At 42.8% G+C, this 15,279-nt stretch overlaps 1 protein-coding gene across 1 annotated transcript in view; it reads right to left on the reverse strand.

The window, feature by feature from the left end:
* The window catches only part of LOC129860828 (metabotropic glutamate receptor 4-like), a 334,179-nt gene that overhangs the window by 7,850 nt on the left and 311,050 nt on the right, over positions 1–15,279 (reverse strand). Inside the window, exons 8-9 of the mRNA XM_055931640.1 lie at positions 9,637–9,773; positions 3,960–4,895 (exon numbers count right to left, since the gene is read on the reverse strand). Of these exons, the coding sequence (XP_055787615.1) occupies positions 3,960–4,895; positions 9,637–9,773 (1,073 nt within the window). The remainder of the gene's footprint in view (positions 1–3,959; positions 4,896–9,636; positions 9,774–15,279) is intronic.

Below are 15,279 nucleotides of genomic sequence, written 5' to 3' on the forward strand. Positions count from 1 at the left end.
ACCAGATAAGGGATATATTTAAGGTTGTTTTGTGCTTTAAATGAGCATGTATCATCTGCTTCCACAGTACAGTACAGAACATACTGTATTACACCTCTTTCCCTTTTTGCTGCAGTGCTTCCCTTTTTATAAAACTTTGAAGAAACCATTGGATAGACCTTAAAGAATTTTTTTTAAAGAATACATTATGCAAATCTTCTATTTGCTCTTTAAGCTTTATGTCATGTGTATGGCCATAGCAATGTAAACCCATGCTCTCCATTGTCTCTACATAGAAGTTAAACATCCCAGATTGGCAAAGCATGGCATATCATCATGCATGATTAGCCCTGTCCTGACAACCCTGCCAATCAGCTGCATTGTCCTCCTTATCAAACACAGAGGAGAGATTGGTGCTGTGCCACCAATCTTTCCTCCTTTCAACCAGGAGACAATGACACAATTAACAGAGCCCTATCGCTACCTGCCAGTCTACTGCTGCCACCCACAATCTCCCAGGCTGACTCTACTCCTGCTGCCAGTCAAGCAGGAGCAGGGGCGAACTGGTCATCTAGCATTTTGTGCAAATGCCAGATGGGCTGGTCCATTTTTTGCCCAGTGGGCCTGTCTAAACTTTTTTTTCCACAAAATGTTAATGGGTTGGTGTGGGGGCCTCAAGGGGAAAAAATGGCCGGGGTGGGGGCCTCAAAGGGGAAAAAAGGACCGGTGTGGGGGCCTCAAGGAGAAAAAAGGACCGGTGTGGGGGCCTCAAGGGGAAAAAATGAGCAAGAGTCTTCTCATGTAACAAGACCCCTTCCATTTGATTGCAAGGTGATTCAATTAGAGCTAATTGTTCATATGATTCAGAACTTATCTTTATAACAAAAACATCCACAGCAGGGGATCCAAAAGATATTTGCAAATTTTTTCTGTGATTTTTACCCTGAGTTCCCGGAGAGTTTGGCACTTCATATCCTCAAAAGATTGCCTTAAAATGTTAAAGTGAAGCAATGTATCCCTAATGTACATTGTACACACTAACCACAAACAACAAAAGGCAGGCTAGCATTTTGCCTAGTTAAATAACAAATAAAAATAAATAAAAATGTGCATTCGTCATGAATCTTGTTCTGGAGGCAGCTCTGCTGAGTGGTTACTAGCTGGCACAGCCACAAAATTATAAAATCTGATTTTAAACCTAACCCTAACCACACTGCTTAACCTAATGCCTAACCCTAATCTTAAACTAAGAAAAAAAATACAGCCAATTTTGACTTTGCGGATGGCCTATCTAGCGGATATCCCTCAGTTCTGCCTCCAGGGCAATATTCATGACAGTAAATGTCAACCTGCCAATATAATACAGACATGCTGCCAGTGCTAACTTCTATGGGTGTACAAGATTGCAGGTCTCACTCTGATGAATCACATGTTTTATGCTCAGACAAAACTGTCCCCCAGGGTGTATATGTTAACACGATTGTATGCTTTTCTTTGAAAATAACAGCAGTTACCATGCAGCTCTCACCATCGTAAAGATGGCCACGGTTTGCTTTGTATTGCCAAATGACCTTCCTAAACAGCTTACCCTCAGTAATTGGACTATTACTGTAGGGACATTCAATGGCTGCTTTGTTTCCTACAGTGATAGTCCTCAATACAGACAGTACATTTATGATACCCAACAGAGACCGAATAAAAAATACGAGCTAGCGCACACCAAGAGAAAATTATTGAATGTACAGTCGTGGCCAAAAGTTTTGAGAATGACACAAATATTAATTTTCACAAAGTCTGCTGCCTCAGTTTGTAAGATGGCAATTTGCATATACTCCAGAATGTTATAAAGAGTGATCAGATGAATTGCAATTAACTGCAAAGTCCCTCTTTGCCATGCAAATTAACTGAATCCCCAAAAAATATTTCCACTGCATTTCAGCCCTGCCACAAAAGGACCAGATGACATCATGTCAGTGATTCTCTCGTTAACACAGGTGTGAGTGTTGACTAGGACAAGGCTGGAGATCACTCTGTCATGCTGACTGAGTTCGAATAACAGACTGGAAGCTTCAAAAGGAGGGTGGTGCTTGGAATCATTGTTCTTCCTCTATCAACCATGGTTACCTGCAAGGAAACACGTGCCATCATCATTGCTTTGCACAAAAAGGGCTTCACAGGGAAGGATATTGCTGCCAGTAAGATTGCACCTAAATCAACCATTTATTGGATCATCAAGAACTTCAAGGAGAGCGGTTAAATTGTTGTGAGGAAGGTTTCAGGGCGCCCAAGAAAGTCCAGCAAGCGCCAGGACCATCTCCTAAAGTTGATTCAGCTGCAGGATCGGGGCACCACCAGTACAGAGCTTGCTCAGGAATGGCAGCAGGCAGGTGTGAGTGCATCTGCACGCACAGTGAGGCAAAGACTTTTGGAGGATGGCCTGGTGTGAAGAAGGGCAGCAAAGAAGCCACTTCTCTCCAGGAAAAACATCAGGGACAGACTGATATCCTACAAAAGTTACAGGGATTGGACTGCTGAGGACTGGGGAAAAGTCATTTTCTCTGATGAATTCCCTTCCGATTGTTTGGAGCATACGGAAAAAAGCTTGTACGGAGAAGACAAGGTGAGCGCTACCATCAGTCCTGTGTCATGACAACAGTAAAGCATCCTGAGACCATTCATGTGTGGGGTTGCTTCTCAGCCAAGGGAGTGGACTCACTCACAATTTTGCCTAAGAGCACAGCCATGAATAAAGAATGGTACCAACACATCCTCCGAGAGCAACTTCTCCCAACCATCCAGGAACAGTTTGGTGACGAACAATGCCTTTTCCAGCATGATGGAGCACCTTACCATAGAGTAAAAGTGATAACTAAGTGGCTCGGGGAACAAAACATCGATATTTTGAGTCCTTGGCCAGGAAACTCCCCAGACCTTAATCCCATTGAGAACTTGTGGTCAATCCTCAAGAGGCGGTTGGACAAACAAAAACCCACAAATTCTGACAAACTCCAAGCATTGATTATGCAAGAATGGGCTGCCATCAGTCAGGATGTGGCCCAGAAGTTAATTGACAGCATGCCAGGGCAGATTTCAGAGGTCTTGAAAAAAGAAGGGTCAACACTGCAAATACTGACTCTTTGCATCAACTTCATGTAATTGTCAATAAAAGCCTTTGACAGTTATGAAATGCTTGTAATTATACTTCAGTATTCCATAGTAACATCTGACAAAAATATCTAAAGACACTGAAGCAGCAAACTTTGTGAAAATTAATATTTGTGTCATTCTCAAAACTTTTGGCCACGACTGTAGAGGTACTGACTAACGGCAAATAAACTATAAGCTATAAAAAAAAAATACATTCAGGTTCAGACCCTGAAGAAGGCACAGGGATCCCGAAACGTTGGTGATTTACCCAATAAATGACTGGGAGTTTATATATAGAGTGTGCGACTCTTTATTTTTAGAACCCAATGGAGAGCGAAATTAAATTGTACACATTATGCATAATATCAAAACCTATGAATGTGTATTATTTTTCGAGGCACGGGGGTTGTAGACCAGTTTTGCTCTGTTCTAGGAGGATCACATGCTTTTCCCCCCCTTTCTGTGATTAGCTTCAATGGCATCTGCTCTTGGACAGATTAGACAAATCCTCGGCATACACGAGTGAATTTAATTTGCTTGTCATCATGGTGCTCGCTACTTACAAACTAGTTTTACAAGCTAGTTCAATCGGCCAACATTGGAAAATTCCTCAAAACAGTATTGTATGAGTAATGGCTGTCAAGGATAACTAAATGATTTCATAAATGATTGTTTTAAACAATTTTGAAGATACATAATGAAACAAAAATGTTGCTATCATAATATAAGTAAAGTTCAACAACAAAACATTTAAAATTGCATGATTATGAATTAATAGGTAATGCATAAAAAGCATCATTACCAAGAGTAAAATTGTTAAAGTAAACATTCACCTTTTCTGTTGAGTGTGAAGTCCCAAAGAAGATGGGTATAAAGGCTAGCCAGACGATACAGGTGGTGTACATGGTGAAGCCGATGGGCTTGGCCTCGTTGAAGGTCTCTGGCACCCCCCGGGTCTTGATGGCATACACTGTACAGGTGACCATGAGCAGCATGCTGAAGCCAAGCAGGCAGATCAGTGAAAGGTCTGAGATGTCACATTTGAGCACGCCACGGGACATGTCCGGGTTGGACGTGCGCTGGTCCTCATAGTCGATGATAGCCTGAGATGGGTCTACACCGAACCAGATGCACACCCCCAGGAGCTGCACTGAGATCAGGCTGAAGGTGATGACCAGCTGGGAGGCTGGGGAGATGAACCTGGGGGCGCTCACTGACATCTTGCCCTGCTCAAAGATGCGATAGATACGGTTGGTCTTGGTGAGCAGCGCTGCATAGCTAATACTCATTCCCAGACCTAGGAAGATCCGTCGGAGGGAACAGATTCCAACGTCAGGCGCTGAGATCATGAGGAAAGTGGTGGCGTAGCACAGGAAGATGCCCGTCAACAGCACATAGCTGAGTTCGCGCCCTGATGCCTTCACAATGGGGGTGTCGTTGTAGCGGATGAAGGTGGCCACCACAAACATGGTGGCCATGATGCCCAGCACAGCGATAAGGACGGGGATGACGGCCCAGGGGGAACTCCACTCCAGCTTGACGATCGGGATGGCCTCGCAGGCGGTGTGGTTCTCGTTGGGCCGCAGGTCAAAGCGGCACATCTTACAGCTGTAGGTGTCGGCCTGGTACTGGTAGCCATCACAGCGCTCACAGTGCCAACAGCAGGGGACACCCTTCACTGTTTTCTTCCTCTCCCCAGGATGACAGGGCTGACTGCAGATAGACTGGGGTACCTGCCATGTCCCATCAGGCCACCGCATCTCCTTAGTCTGGTGGAGAGAAGGGGAAGAAGTGGAGGAGTTATCTCTCTGTCTGTGACTGTTATAGTGTACTTTATGAAAGCATATTTTCCATGAATAGGCCTAATGAAATTTGATTAAACTTAGATTAACATTTGCACTTATCAAACAATTATATTATGCAAATAAAGCAGTCATTAACCCTTTAACTGGCACCCCAAAAAATATTTATTAAAAAAAAATAAAAAATTTGCATGACGTAAACCAGCCAGTTGAGCTGCCCAATTAGAGTAAACACATTTTCCATTGGAATTTTCATAGACTTTTTAAAGCATCTAAAAAATTATACATGAATTTACATTGCTTCATTTACTTAAAATGGAAGATAGGCCTAGTTAAATGAGGACTGATATCAAATATTAATAAAAAATGATACATGTTTGTCAAATACATGTAAATGAATGCATTTACAGTTTATATGCTTAGAATGCCAGTAGATTTACATGTCCTGAATAATATTGTGAAACATATTGAAGATAAGAGCCAGAGAGGGAATATTGATATGGATTTGAAAGGATTTTTGTATTTGCACAGATAAAAAATTTGCATAACAATATTTCTCCATTGTCCATTATCACTAGCTTTGACTGAAAAGCATTCCTTTAATGCGTAATTCAACTGCCTGGTAGAGCATATTTTCAAGATTTACTAAAATTGTAAAACAACAACATATTAGTAATTATATAATTTTGAAAATATTAAGTTTTAGAGGTCAACAACATTTTAAAACATTGTCATTTCCCATTTGATGCACAATTGGTAAAACATTTTGGGGGGTAAAAGAGGTTTGGTTTTGCTCACGTTCACTTCCTGGTTTTCAACGGTCTTTGAATCCGTGTTTTAAAAAATATGGGAATCCGATAATGGCATACTAAATTACATTAGTTAAGAGGATAAAATATGGGAATCCGATAATGGCATACTAAATTACATTAGTTGAGAGGATAAAATATGGCAAACAAAAATCATATGTTTATTTTCATTTAAAATTTATTGACAAAATGATCTCATACAAAAACTGAAAAATGGCTTGTTTTTCCATATAAACCAAAAAAACTACTTATTTTCACAATTGGGTGGGGTTAAATGTGGAATGTCTGTCCTTGGCCAAATGCCCAGCCAACATTTCTTGTCCCTTCAAAATAAGGGAAAAGGGGATACTTAGTCAGATGAACAACTGATAGAATTCAACTGAAATGTGTTATCCGCATTTAACCCAATCCCTCTGAATCAGAGAGGTGGGGCTGCCTTAATCGACATGCCATCGGCTCCCAGGGAACAGTGGGTTAAACTGCCTTGCACAGGGGCAGAACGACAGAATAGTTCACCCTTCTAACTTAATTCTATTAATCTGCTATCTATAATGGAACAACATTTTTAACACAACATGTAAAGTGTTGGTCCCATGTTTCATGAGCTGAAATAAAAGATGTCAGAAATGTTCCATACACAAAAAAAACTTATTTCGCAAATGTTTTTTGCACAGATTTGTTTACACCCCTGTTAGTGAGCATTTCTCATTTGCCAACATAATCCATCCACCTGACAGGTATGGCATATTAATAAGCTGATTAAACAGCATGATCATTACACAGGTGCACATTGTGCTGGGGACAATAAAAAACCACTCTAAAATGTGCAGTTTTGTCACACAACACAATACCACAGATGTCTCAAGTTTTGAGGGAGCGCGCAATTGGAATGCTGACTGCAGGAATGTCGACCAGAGCTGCTGCCAGAGAATTTAATGTTAATTTCTCTACCATAAGTCGCTCCAACGTTGATTTATAGAATTTGGCAGTATGTCCAAACGGACTAAAAACCACATGTAACCACGGGTGTGCCTATGCCCTCCTAGGCCCACCCATGGCTGCGCCCCTGCCCAGTCAAATGAAATCCATAGATTAGGGCCTAATGAATTTATTTCAATTGACTGATTTCCTTATATGAACTGTAACTCAGTAAAATCTTGAAATTGTTGCATGTTGTGTTTATATTTCTTTTCAGTATACTAACCTCATAAGGCATTTCTAAGGTATATTCTTTAAGAATCAATGGGTATATATAATTAATGTTTAAGTATGATTGAGTACATGGCAGGCAGGCAGGGAGGGGAAGGGAGCGGGGGAGAGGAGTCTACTGCAGGTGTGTGTGTGGTGGCTTTGCCAGTCAGTTGTGGGTCGTCTCTGTTTCCTCAGGCCTTTGGCTCTTAATCTGAATCCTTCACCCTGCTCACTACCTCTTCATTGTCACTCTGTTGAATGATGTCATTCTCCGACCCCTCCACTCTCCTTCTTTCCTGAGCTCATGCACTCGACAGAATACAGAATAACAACACCAGCAGAGCTACAGCACCCCTCATTCTGAAACGACACCTCTTCAGAAATGATGTAGTCTACTATGTTCAGATTACCAATGGTTAACTAGGGATCTAGGATATATCAGTAAGCTAACCATTTACATTAACAGCAGTTCATTAATAGGTCAATAAAACTATACTTTTCGTTACTATTTTATCATCTTAAATCTAAAATAGAAATGGAGAAATATCACTTTCTTGGTATTAATATATGAATTAATAGCTATTAATATATAACTAATAGATAGAAAATTGAATATAATTAATGTAGAAGGGTAAACTCCTATTTTGAAAGGACAGGAAGTGTTGGCTGTGCATTAGGTCAATGACCGGCATTCAGGAATACAATTGGCCAAAATGTAGATGACCCACTCGGTTGAGCTGCCTGTTAAAGTTAACACTGATCACATTGTGTGGCCACAACTATCTTGTTTATGTTGTTGCATATTAAAAAGGAATATTACATATGCATGAGGGCACAATTCAATTAACTTTTAGTGGATTAGAATAAATCCAAACACAAGGGGGTGGGATGAAAGACATCTGTTTTTAAGGACCATTTAAAAAAAACACCATCTAACAAGACGACTACACCAATATGGAATTGGTCCCCCCTTTGCTGCTATAACAGCCTCCACTTTTCTGGGAAGGCTTTTCGCTAGATGTTTGAACATTGCTGCCGGGGACTTGCTTCCATTCAGCCACAAGAGCATTAGTGAGGTTGGGCATTGATGTTGGGTGATTAGGCCTGGCTCACAGTCAATGTTCCAATTCATCCCAAATGGAATTGATGGGGTTGAGGTCAGGGCTCTGTGCAGGCCAGTCAAGTTCTTCCACAACGATCTCAACAAACCATTTCTGCAAAGAATCGTCTAGAATGTCATTGTATACTGCAGAGTTAAGATTTCACTTCACTGGCACTAAGGGACCTAGCCCAAACCATGAAAAAGAGTCCCAAACCATTATCCCTCCACCACCAAACTTTACAGTTGGCACTATGCATTGGGGCAGGTAGCGTTCTCTTCTGGCATCCGCCAAGATTAATCCGTCGGACTGCCAGATGGTGAAGTGTGATTCATCACTCCAGGAAACACGTTTCCACTGCTCCAGAGTCCAATGGTGGCGAGCTTTACACCACTCCAGCCGATGCGTAGCATTGTGCATGGTGAAATTAAGCTTGTGTGCGGCTGCTCGACCATAGAATCCCATTTCATGAAGCTCCCGACAAACCGTTCTTGTGCTGACGTTGCTTCCAGAAGGAGTTTGGAACTCGGTAGTGAGTGTTGCAACTGAGGACAGACGATTTTTACGCGATTCAGCACTCGGCGGTCCTATTCTGTGAGCTTTTGTGGCCTACCACTTCGAGGCTGAGCTGTTGTTGCTCCTAGATGTTTCCACTTTACAATAATATCACTTACAGTTGACCGGGGCAGCTCTAGCAGGGCAGAAATTTGACAAACCGACTTGTTGGAAAGGTGGTATCCTATGACGGTGCCAGGTTGAAAGTCACTGAGCTCTTCAGTAATGCCATTCTACTGCCAATGTTGGCTATGGAGGTTGCATGGCCGTGTGATCAATTTTACACCCCTGTCAGCAACGGGTGTGGCTGAAATAGCCGAATCCACTCATTTGAAGGGGTGTCCACATACTTTTGCATATAGTGTAACTCACCAGGAAACTACATACTGTATCTGTCCTCTTCTCAGCCACATAAGCCTTGCTTAAAAGGCACTTTCCACCTAATTAGGTAGAACGAGCAAATGTGGTAATATGGTAAGGCTTACATAATGACCTTGTCCTTTTGCCATTATTTTGTATATTATCATATGTTTTGGATGCCTGCAGGTTACCTGAAATGGCCTGGTTTAGAATCTGAATCAGCTAAGTAAACAGTCTCTGAATTGCAACATGGTTGTTAGCATTTTGTGAATATTACCATCGCTATCCCTGGGCCTGCATTTCACAACAGCTAGGGGGGAATCTATGAAAATGGTAAAACTGGATTGGGTGTGCAACATTAACCCCACAGCCGGCCCCTGATATCTACTGCCCTATTGTGATATAGATAAATCCCAGGACCTGAATGACTTTGATGGTAAAGCAACCCAACTCAATGCAAGGTGCATGGACTGCTATGGATACAGTAATGAATAATGCATTCATATCATGGTTTAATATGACATGTTTTTAGCCAGTGCATCTTTTTTCACCTAAAATATGATGCACTGTATAAACCTTCACAGACTCTATTTCGAACTGCATATGTTATTTACTTGGATTCCCATTATTGAAAACCTTGACGGGTGCCATGCAATAAACAAGTGGAAGTCATAATGAGAGAAATAGCCATACTTCTAAATGGAGCTGGTCTGCCCAGTGGCCGATGATCTTGTATTCTGTGGTGTTGTGTTTCATCTGGTACTGATAGATCTCATAGCGACCAGGAGCATCTCCGTTCACATTGAAGATCACTGGAGTGCCAGCAATTCCTGCAGAAAAATGAAAAGGGACATTTTTGTTAAAAAATCCACATTCTTTGTACACAATATGAAACTATAACAACCTTGGTATGAACATCCACGTGTCCAGTATTGTTATTAAACATTGCATCAGAAACACTGGATGGTAGAGGGTCATTTCATTATCTGAAATTATGTAATAAAGTATTTGTTTATTCATAAAAGCTGTCGTGCGAAAATCTTTTCTTGGTCTTTTTTTTCATCATACGCTATATGTGAATAGCGTTACATGAGGTCTAAGCTGCTGGGGCATGAGTTCTCTACCCTACTGTTATATATGAGGGGAGTAAAATGGATGCTGACAGCCATGTGGGACTTTTCCCCTGGGTGTCGGACCACAGCTCATGTCTGTGCCCAATCTCATATAATTTCACTCTCTTTCATTCTGCCTGTTGTTTTGTTACACATTGCCCCCAAAGTCCCCTCAGAGCGCTGTCTAATGACAGCATGGGGCCTGATTACTACCATAAGCCCCCCCCCCCTCCCCCCCACACACCTCTTCCTCTCTGTGTGTTCCTGCCTGGTCCTGGACCTGAGCAAGCTCACAAACCCCTCACTGTGTCAAATGTGGGGTGTGGGGATCCTGTGATTTTCTGTTGGGAGCCGAGTAGAGCACCGCAGCCAGCTGCCCCATAGAGAATGTGGCTGTGGATAGATGTGGATAAAGAGAGAAGGCCATAGAGAATGTGGCTGTGGATAGATGCGGATAAAGAGAGAAGGCCATAGAGAATGTGGCTGTGGATAGATGCGGATAAAGAGAGAAGGCCATAGAGAATGTGGCTGTGGATAGATGCGGATAAAGAGAGAAGGCCATAGAGAATGTGGCTGTGGATAGATGCGGATAAAGAGAGAAGGCCATAGAGAATGTGGCTGTGGATAGATGCGGATAAAGAGAGAAGGCCATAGAGAATGTGGCTGTGGATAGATACGGATAAAGAGAGAAGGCCATAGAGAATGTGGCTGTGGACAGATGCATATAAAGAGAGAAGGCCATAGAGAATGTGGCTGTGGATAGATGCGGATAAAGAGAGAAGGCCATAGAGAATGTGGCTGTGGATAGATGCGGATAAAGAGAGAAGGCCATAGAGAATGTGGCTGTGGATAGATGCGGATGAAGAGAGAAGGCAATAGAGAATGTGGCTGTGGATAGATGCGGATAAAGAGAGAAGGCCATAGAGAATGTGGCTGTGGATAGATGCGGATAAAGAGAGAAGGCCATAGAGAACGTGGCTGTGGATAGATGCGGATAAAGAGAGAAGGCCATAGAGAATGTGGCTGTGGATAGATGCGGATAAAGAGAGAAGGCCATAGAGAATGTGGCTGTGGATAGATGCGGATAAAGAGAGAAGGCCATAGAGAATGTGGCTGTGGATAGATGCGGATAAAGAGAGAAGGCCATAGAGAATGTGGCTGTGGATAGATGCGGATAAAGAGAGAAGGCCATAGAGAATGTGGCTGTGGATAGATGCGGATAAAGAGAGAAGGCCATAGAGAATGTGGCTGTGGATAGATGCGGATAAAGAGAGAAGGCCATAGAGAATGTGGCTGTGGATAGATGCGAATAAAGAGAGAAGGCCATAGAGAATGTGGCTGTGGATAGATGCGGATAAAGAGAGAAGGCCATAGAGAATGTGGCTGTGGATAGATACGGATAAAGAGAGAAGGCCATAGAGAATGTAGCTGTGGATAGATACGGATAAAGAGAGAAGGCCATAGAGAATGTGGCTGTGGATAGATGCGGATAAAGAGAGAAGGCCATAGAGAATGTGGCTGTGGATAGATGCGTATAAAGAGAGAAGGCCATAGAGAATGTGGCTGTGGATAGATGCGGTTAAAGAGAGAAGGCCATAGAGAATGTGGCTGTGGATAGATGCGGTTAAAGAGAGAAGGCCATAGAGAATGTGGCTGTGGATAGATGCGGATAAAGAGAGAAGGCCATAGAGAATGTGGCTGTGGATAGATGCGTATAAAGAGAGAAGGCCATAGAGAATGTGGCTGTGGATAGATGCGTATAAAGAGAGAAGGCCATAGAGAATGTGGCTGTGGATAGATGCTGTTAAAGAGAGAAGGCCATAGAGAATGTGGCTGTGGATAGATGCGGTTAAAGAGAGTAGGCCATAGAGAGGATCTCTCTCTCTTTCTTTCTCTTTCATTCTCTCTCTCCTCCCCACATCACATCCCTTTAAAATATGGTTGCAGCTCACTTTGGTGGCACTTGACATCACACACTCCAACACATCAAAGCAATACACATAGGTGTGCTTGCAAGACAGGTCTCAGATCTCGGCTGTGAAGGTTAGTGGATAAGAAAGCTTAGATTTTAAAAGAAGATTCGAAATACAAGATGGTTCATTTTAGTGCTGACTTCCTGTTTAAATGTAATATGGGCCTAGGATGGATAGTGGATGTTTTTTTGTGCTTCAGAACATCATAGAAATATCCCTTATGGGGAACATCAGTCAAACGTTTTCTCTGTACCTAAGCATATTATCTAATCTACAGGGAATGAGTTCTCATAGAAGAGTTGGTCATCCCACTTTCAAAGAGATAAACGCACATTGAACACATCCAGTTTATAATCATGTTTCTCATCGCTAAGAATGTGACCCGTACATTTTCTCTGCTCCACTCACTATCTACTCAAGTCAAAAGGTATCCGTCTCTCTATAGCTAAAGAGAATAGTTTCTAAGGGGCAATGTCCACAAGTGAAAAGGTGTCACCCATGAAGAGTAGATCAAAAGGCCAATATTCTCAGTTTGCAAACTTAAGTTGTTATATGTGGTGAGTTATGAGAATGCCTTTCTGCCTCCACTGTACACATTTTTCATGAAAAGAAAACTACTCTAATTGTATTCATATACAAGTCACTTTCATTTCGTTTTGATGAAGTACTGTGTGAGTCATTGAAAAATTATGAATTAGAAAGGTTTATCTAGTGCCAGATAAAATTGGCAACCTTTAGATAGACTGGCATTGACACACTTTACCTCTTCAAGAGGCTTCCATGGGCAAGACTTCCAAGACATTTAGGGAGTCAACTTTCTATGTTATTTTACATTTTATCTCAGAGGTTATTGCTCTAATCAAATCAAATCAAATTTTATTTGTCACATACACATGGTTAGCAGATGTTAATGCGAGTGTAGCGAAATGCTTGTGCTTCTAGTTCCGACAATGCAGTAATAACCAACAAGTAATCTAACCTAACAATTCCACAACTACTACCTTATACACACAAGTGTAAAGGGATAAAGAATATGTACATAAAGATATATGAATGAGTGATGGTACAGAACGGCATAGGCAAGATGCAGTAGATGGTATAGAGTACAGTATATACATGAGATGAGTAATGTAGGGTATGTAAACATAAAGTGGCATAGTTTAAAGTGGCTAGTGATATTACATTATATTATATATTATATTATAGATATTATTATAGATATTATTAATATTATAGATAGTATATTATGTATTACATAAAGATGGCAAGATGCAGTAGATGATATAGAGTACAGTATATACATATACATATGAGATGAGTAATGTAGGGTATGCAAACATTATATTAAGTGGCATTGTTTAAAGTGGCTAGTGGTACATTTTTACATAATTTCCATCAGTTCCCATTATTAAAGTGGCTGGAGTTGAGTCAGTATGTTGGCAGCGGCCGCTAAATGTTAGTGGTGGCTGTTTAACAGTCTGATGGCCTTGAGATAGAAGCTGTTTTTCAGTCTCTCGGTCCCTGCTTTGATGCACCTGTACTGACCTCGCCTTCTGGATGATAGCGGGGTGAACAGGCAGTGGCTCGGGTGGTTGTTGTCCTTGATGATCTTTATGGCCTTCCTGTGACATCGGGTGGTGTAGGTGTCCTGGAGGGCAGGTAGTTTGCCCCCGGTGATGCGTTGTGCAGACCTCACTACCCTCTGGAGAGCCTTACGGTTGTGGGCAGAGCAGTTGCCAGGCGGTGATACAGCCCGACAGGATGCTCTCGATTGTGCATCTGTAGAAGTTTGTGAGTGCTTTTGGTGACAAGCCGAATTTCTTCAGCCTCCTGAGGTTGAAGAGGCGCTGCTGCTGTCTGTGTGGGTGGACCAATTCAGTTTGTCCGTGATGTGTACACCGAGGAACTTAAAACTTTCCACCTTCTCCACTACTGACCCGTCGATGTGGATAGGGGGGGTGCTCCCTCTGTTTCCTGAAGTCCACAATCATTTCCTTTGTTTTGTTGACGTTGAGTGTGAGGTTATTTTCCTGACACCACACTCCGAGGGCCCTCACCTCCTCCCTGTAGGCCGTCTCGTCATTGTTGGTAATCAAGCCTACCACTGTAGTGTAATCCGCAAACTTGATGATTGAGTTGGAGGCGTGCATGGCCACGCAGTCGTGGGTGAACAGGGAGTACAGGAAAGGGCTCAGAACGCACCCTTGTGGGGCCCCAGTGTTGAGGATCAGCGGGGTGGAGATCTTGTTACCTACCCTCACCACCTGGGGGCGGCCCGTCAGGAAGTCCAGGACCCAGTTGCACAGGGCGGGGTCGAGACCCAGGGTCTCGAGCTTGATGACGAGTTTGGAGGGTACTATGGTGTTAAATGCTGAGCTGTAGTCGATGAACAGCATTCTCACATAGGTATTCCTCTTGTCCAGATGGGTTAGGGCAGTGGGCAGTGTGGTTGCGATTGCGTCGTCTGTGTACCTATTGGGTCGGTACGCAAATTGGAGTGGGTCTAGGGTGTCCGGTAGGGTGGAGGTGATATGGTCCTTGACTAGTCTCTCAAAGCACTTCATGATGACGGAAGTGAGTGCTACGGGGCGGTAGTCGTTTAGCTCAGTTACCTTAGCTTTCTTGGGAACAGGAACAATGGTTGCCCTCTTGAAGCATGTGGGAACAGCAGACTGGGATAAGGATTGATTGAATATGTCCGTAAACACACCAGCCAGCTGGTCTGCGCATGCTCTGAGGACGCGGCTGGGAATGCCGTCTGGGCCTGCAGCCTTGCGAGGGTTAACACGTTTAAATGTTTTACTCACCTCGGCTGCAGTGAAGGAGAGCCCGCAGGTTTTGGTAGCGGGCCGTGTCAGTGGCACTGTATTGTCCTCAAAGCGAGCAAAAAAGTTATTAAGCCTGTCTGGGAGCAAGACATCCTGGTCCGCGACGGGGCTTGTTTTCTTTTTGTAATCCGTGATTGACTGTAGACCCGGCCACATACCTCTTGTGTCTGAGCTGTTGAATTGCGACTCTATTTTGTCTCTGTACTGGGACTTAGCTAGTTTGATTGCCTTGCGGAGAGAATAGCTACACTGTTTGTATTCGGTCATGTTTCCGGTCACCTTGCCCTGGTTAAAAGCAGTGGTTCGCGCTTTCAGTTTCACGCGAATGCTGCCGTCAATCCACGGTTTCTGGTTTGGGAATGTTTTAATCATTGCTGTGGGTACGACATCGTCAATGCACTTTCTAATGAACTCGCTCACCGA

The sequence above is a fragment of the Salvelinus fontinalis genome, chromosome 8 (genome assembly GCF_029448725.1).
Source record: "Salvelinus fontinalis isolate EN_2023a chromosome 8, ASM2944872v1, whole genome shotgun sequence".
In the NCBI taxonomy this organism is placed as follows: domain Eukaryota; kingdom Metazoa; phylum Chordata; class Actinopteri; order Salmoniformes; family Salmonidae; genus Salvelinus; species Salvelinus fontinalis.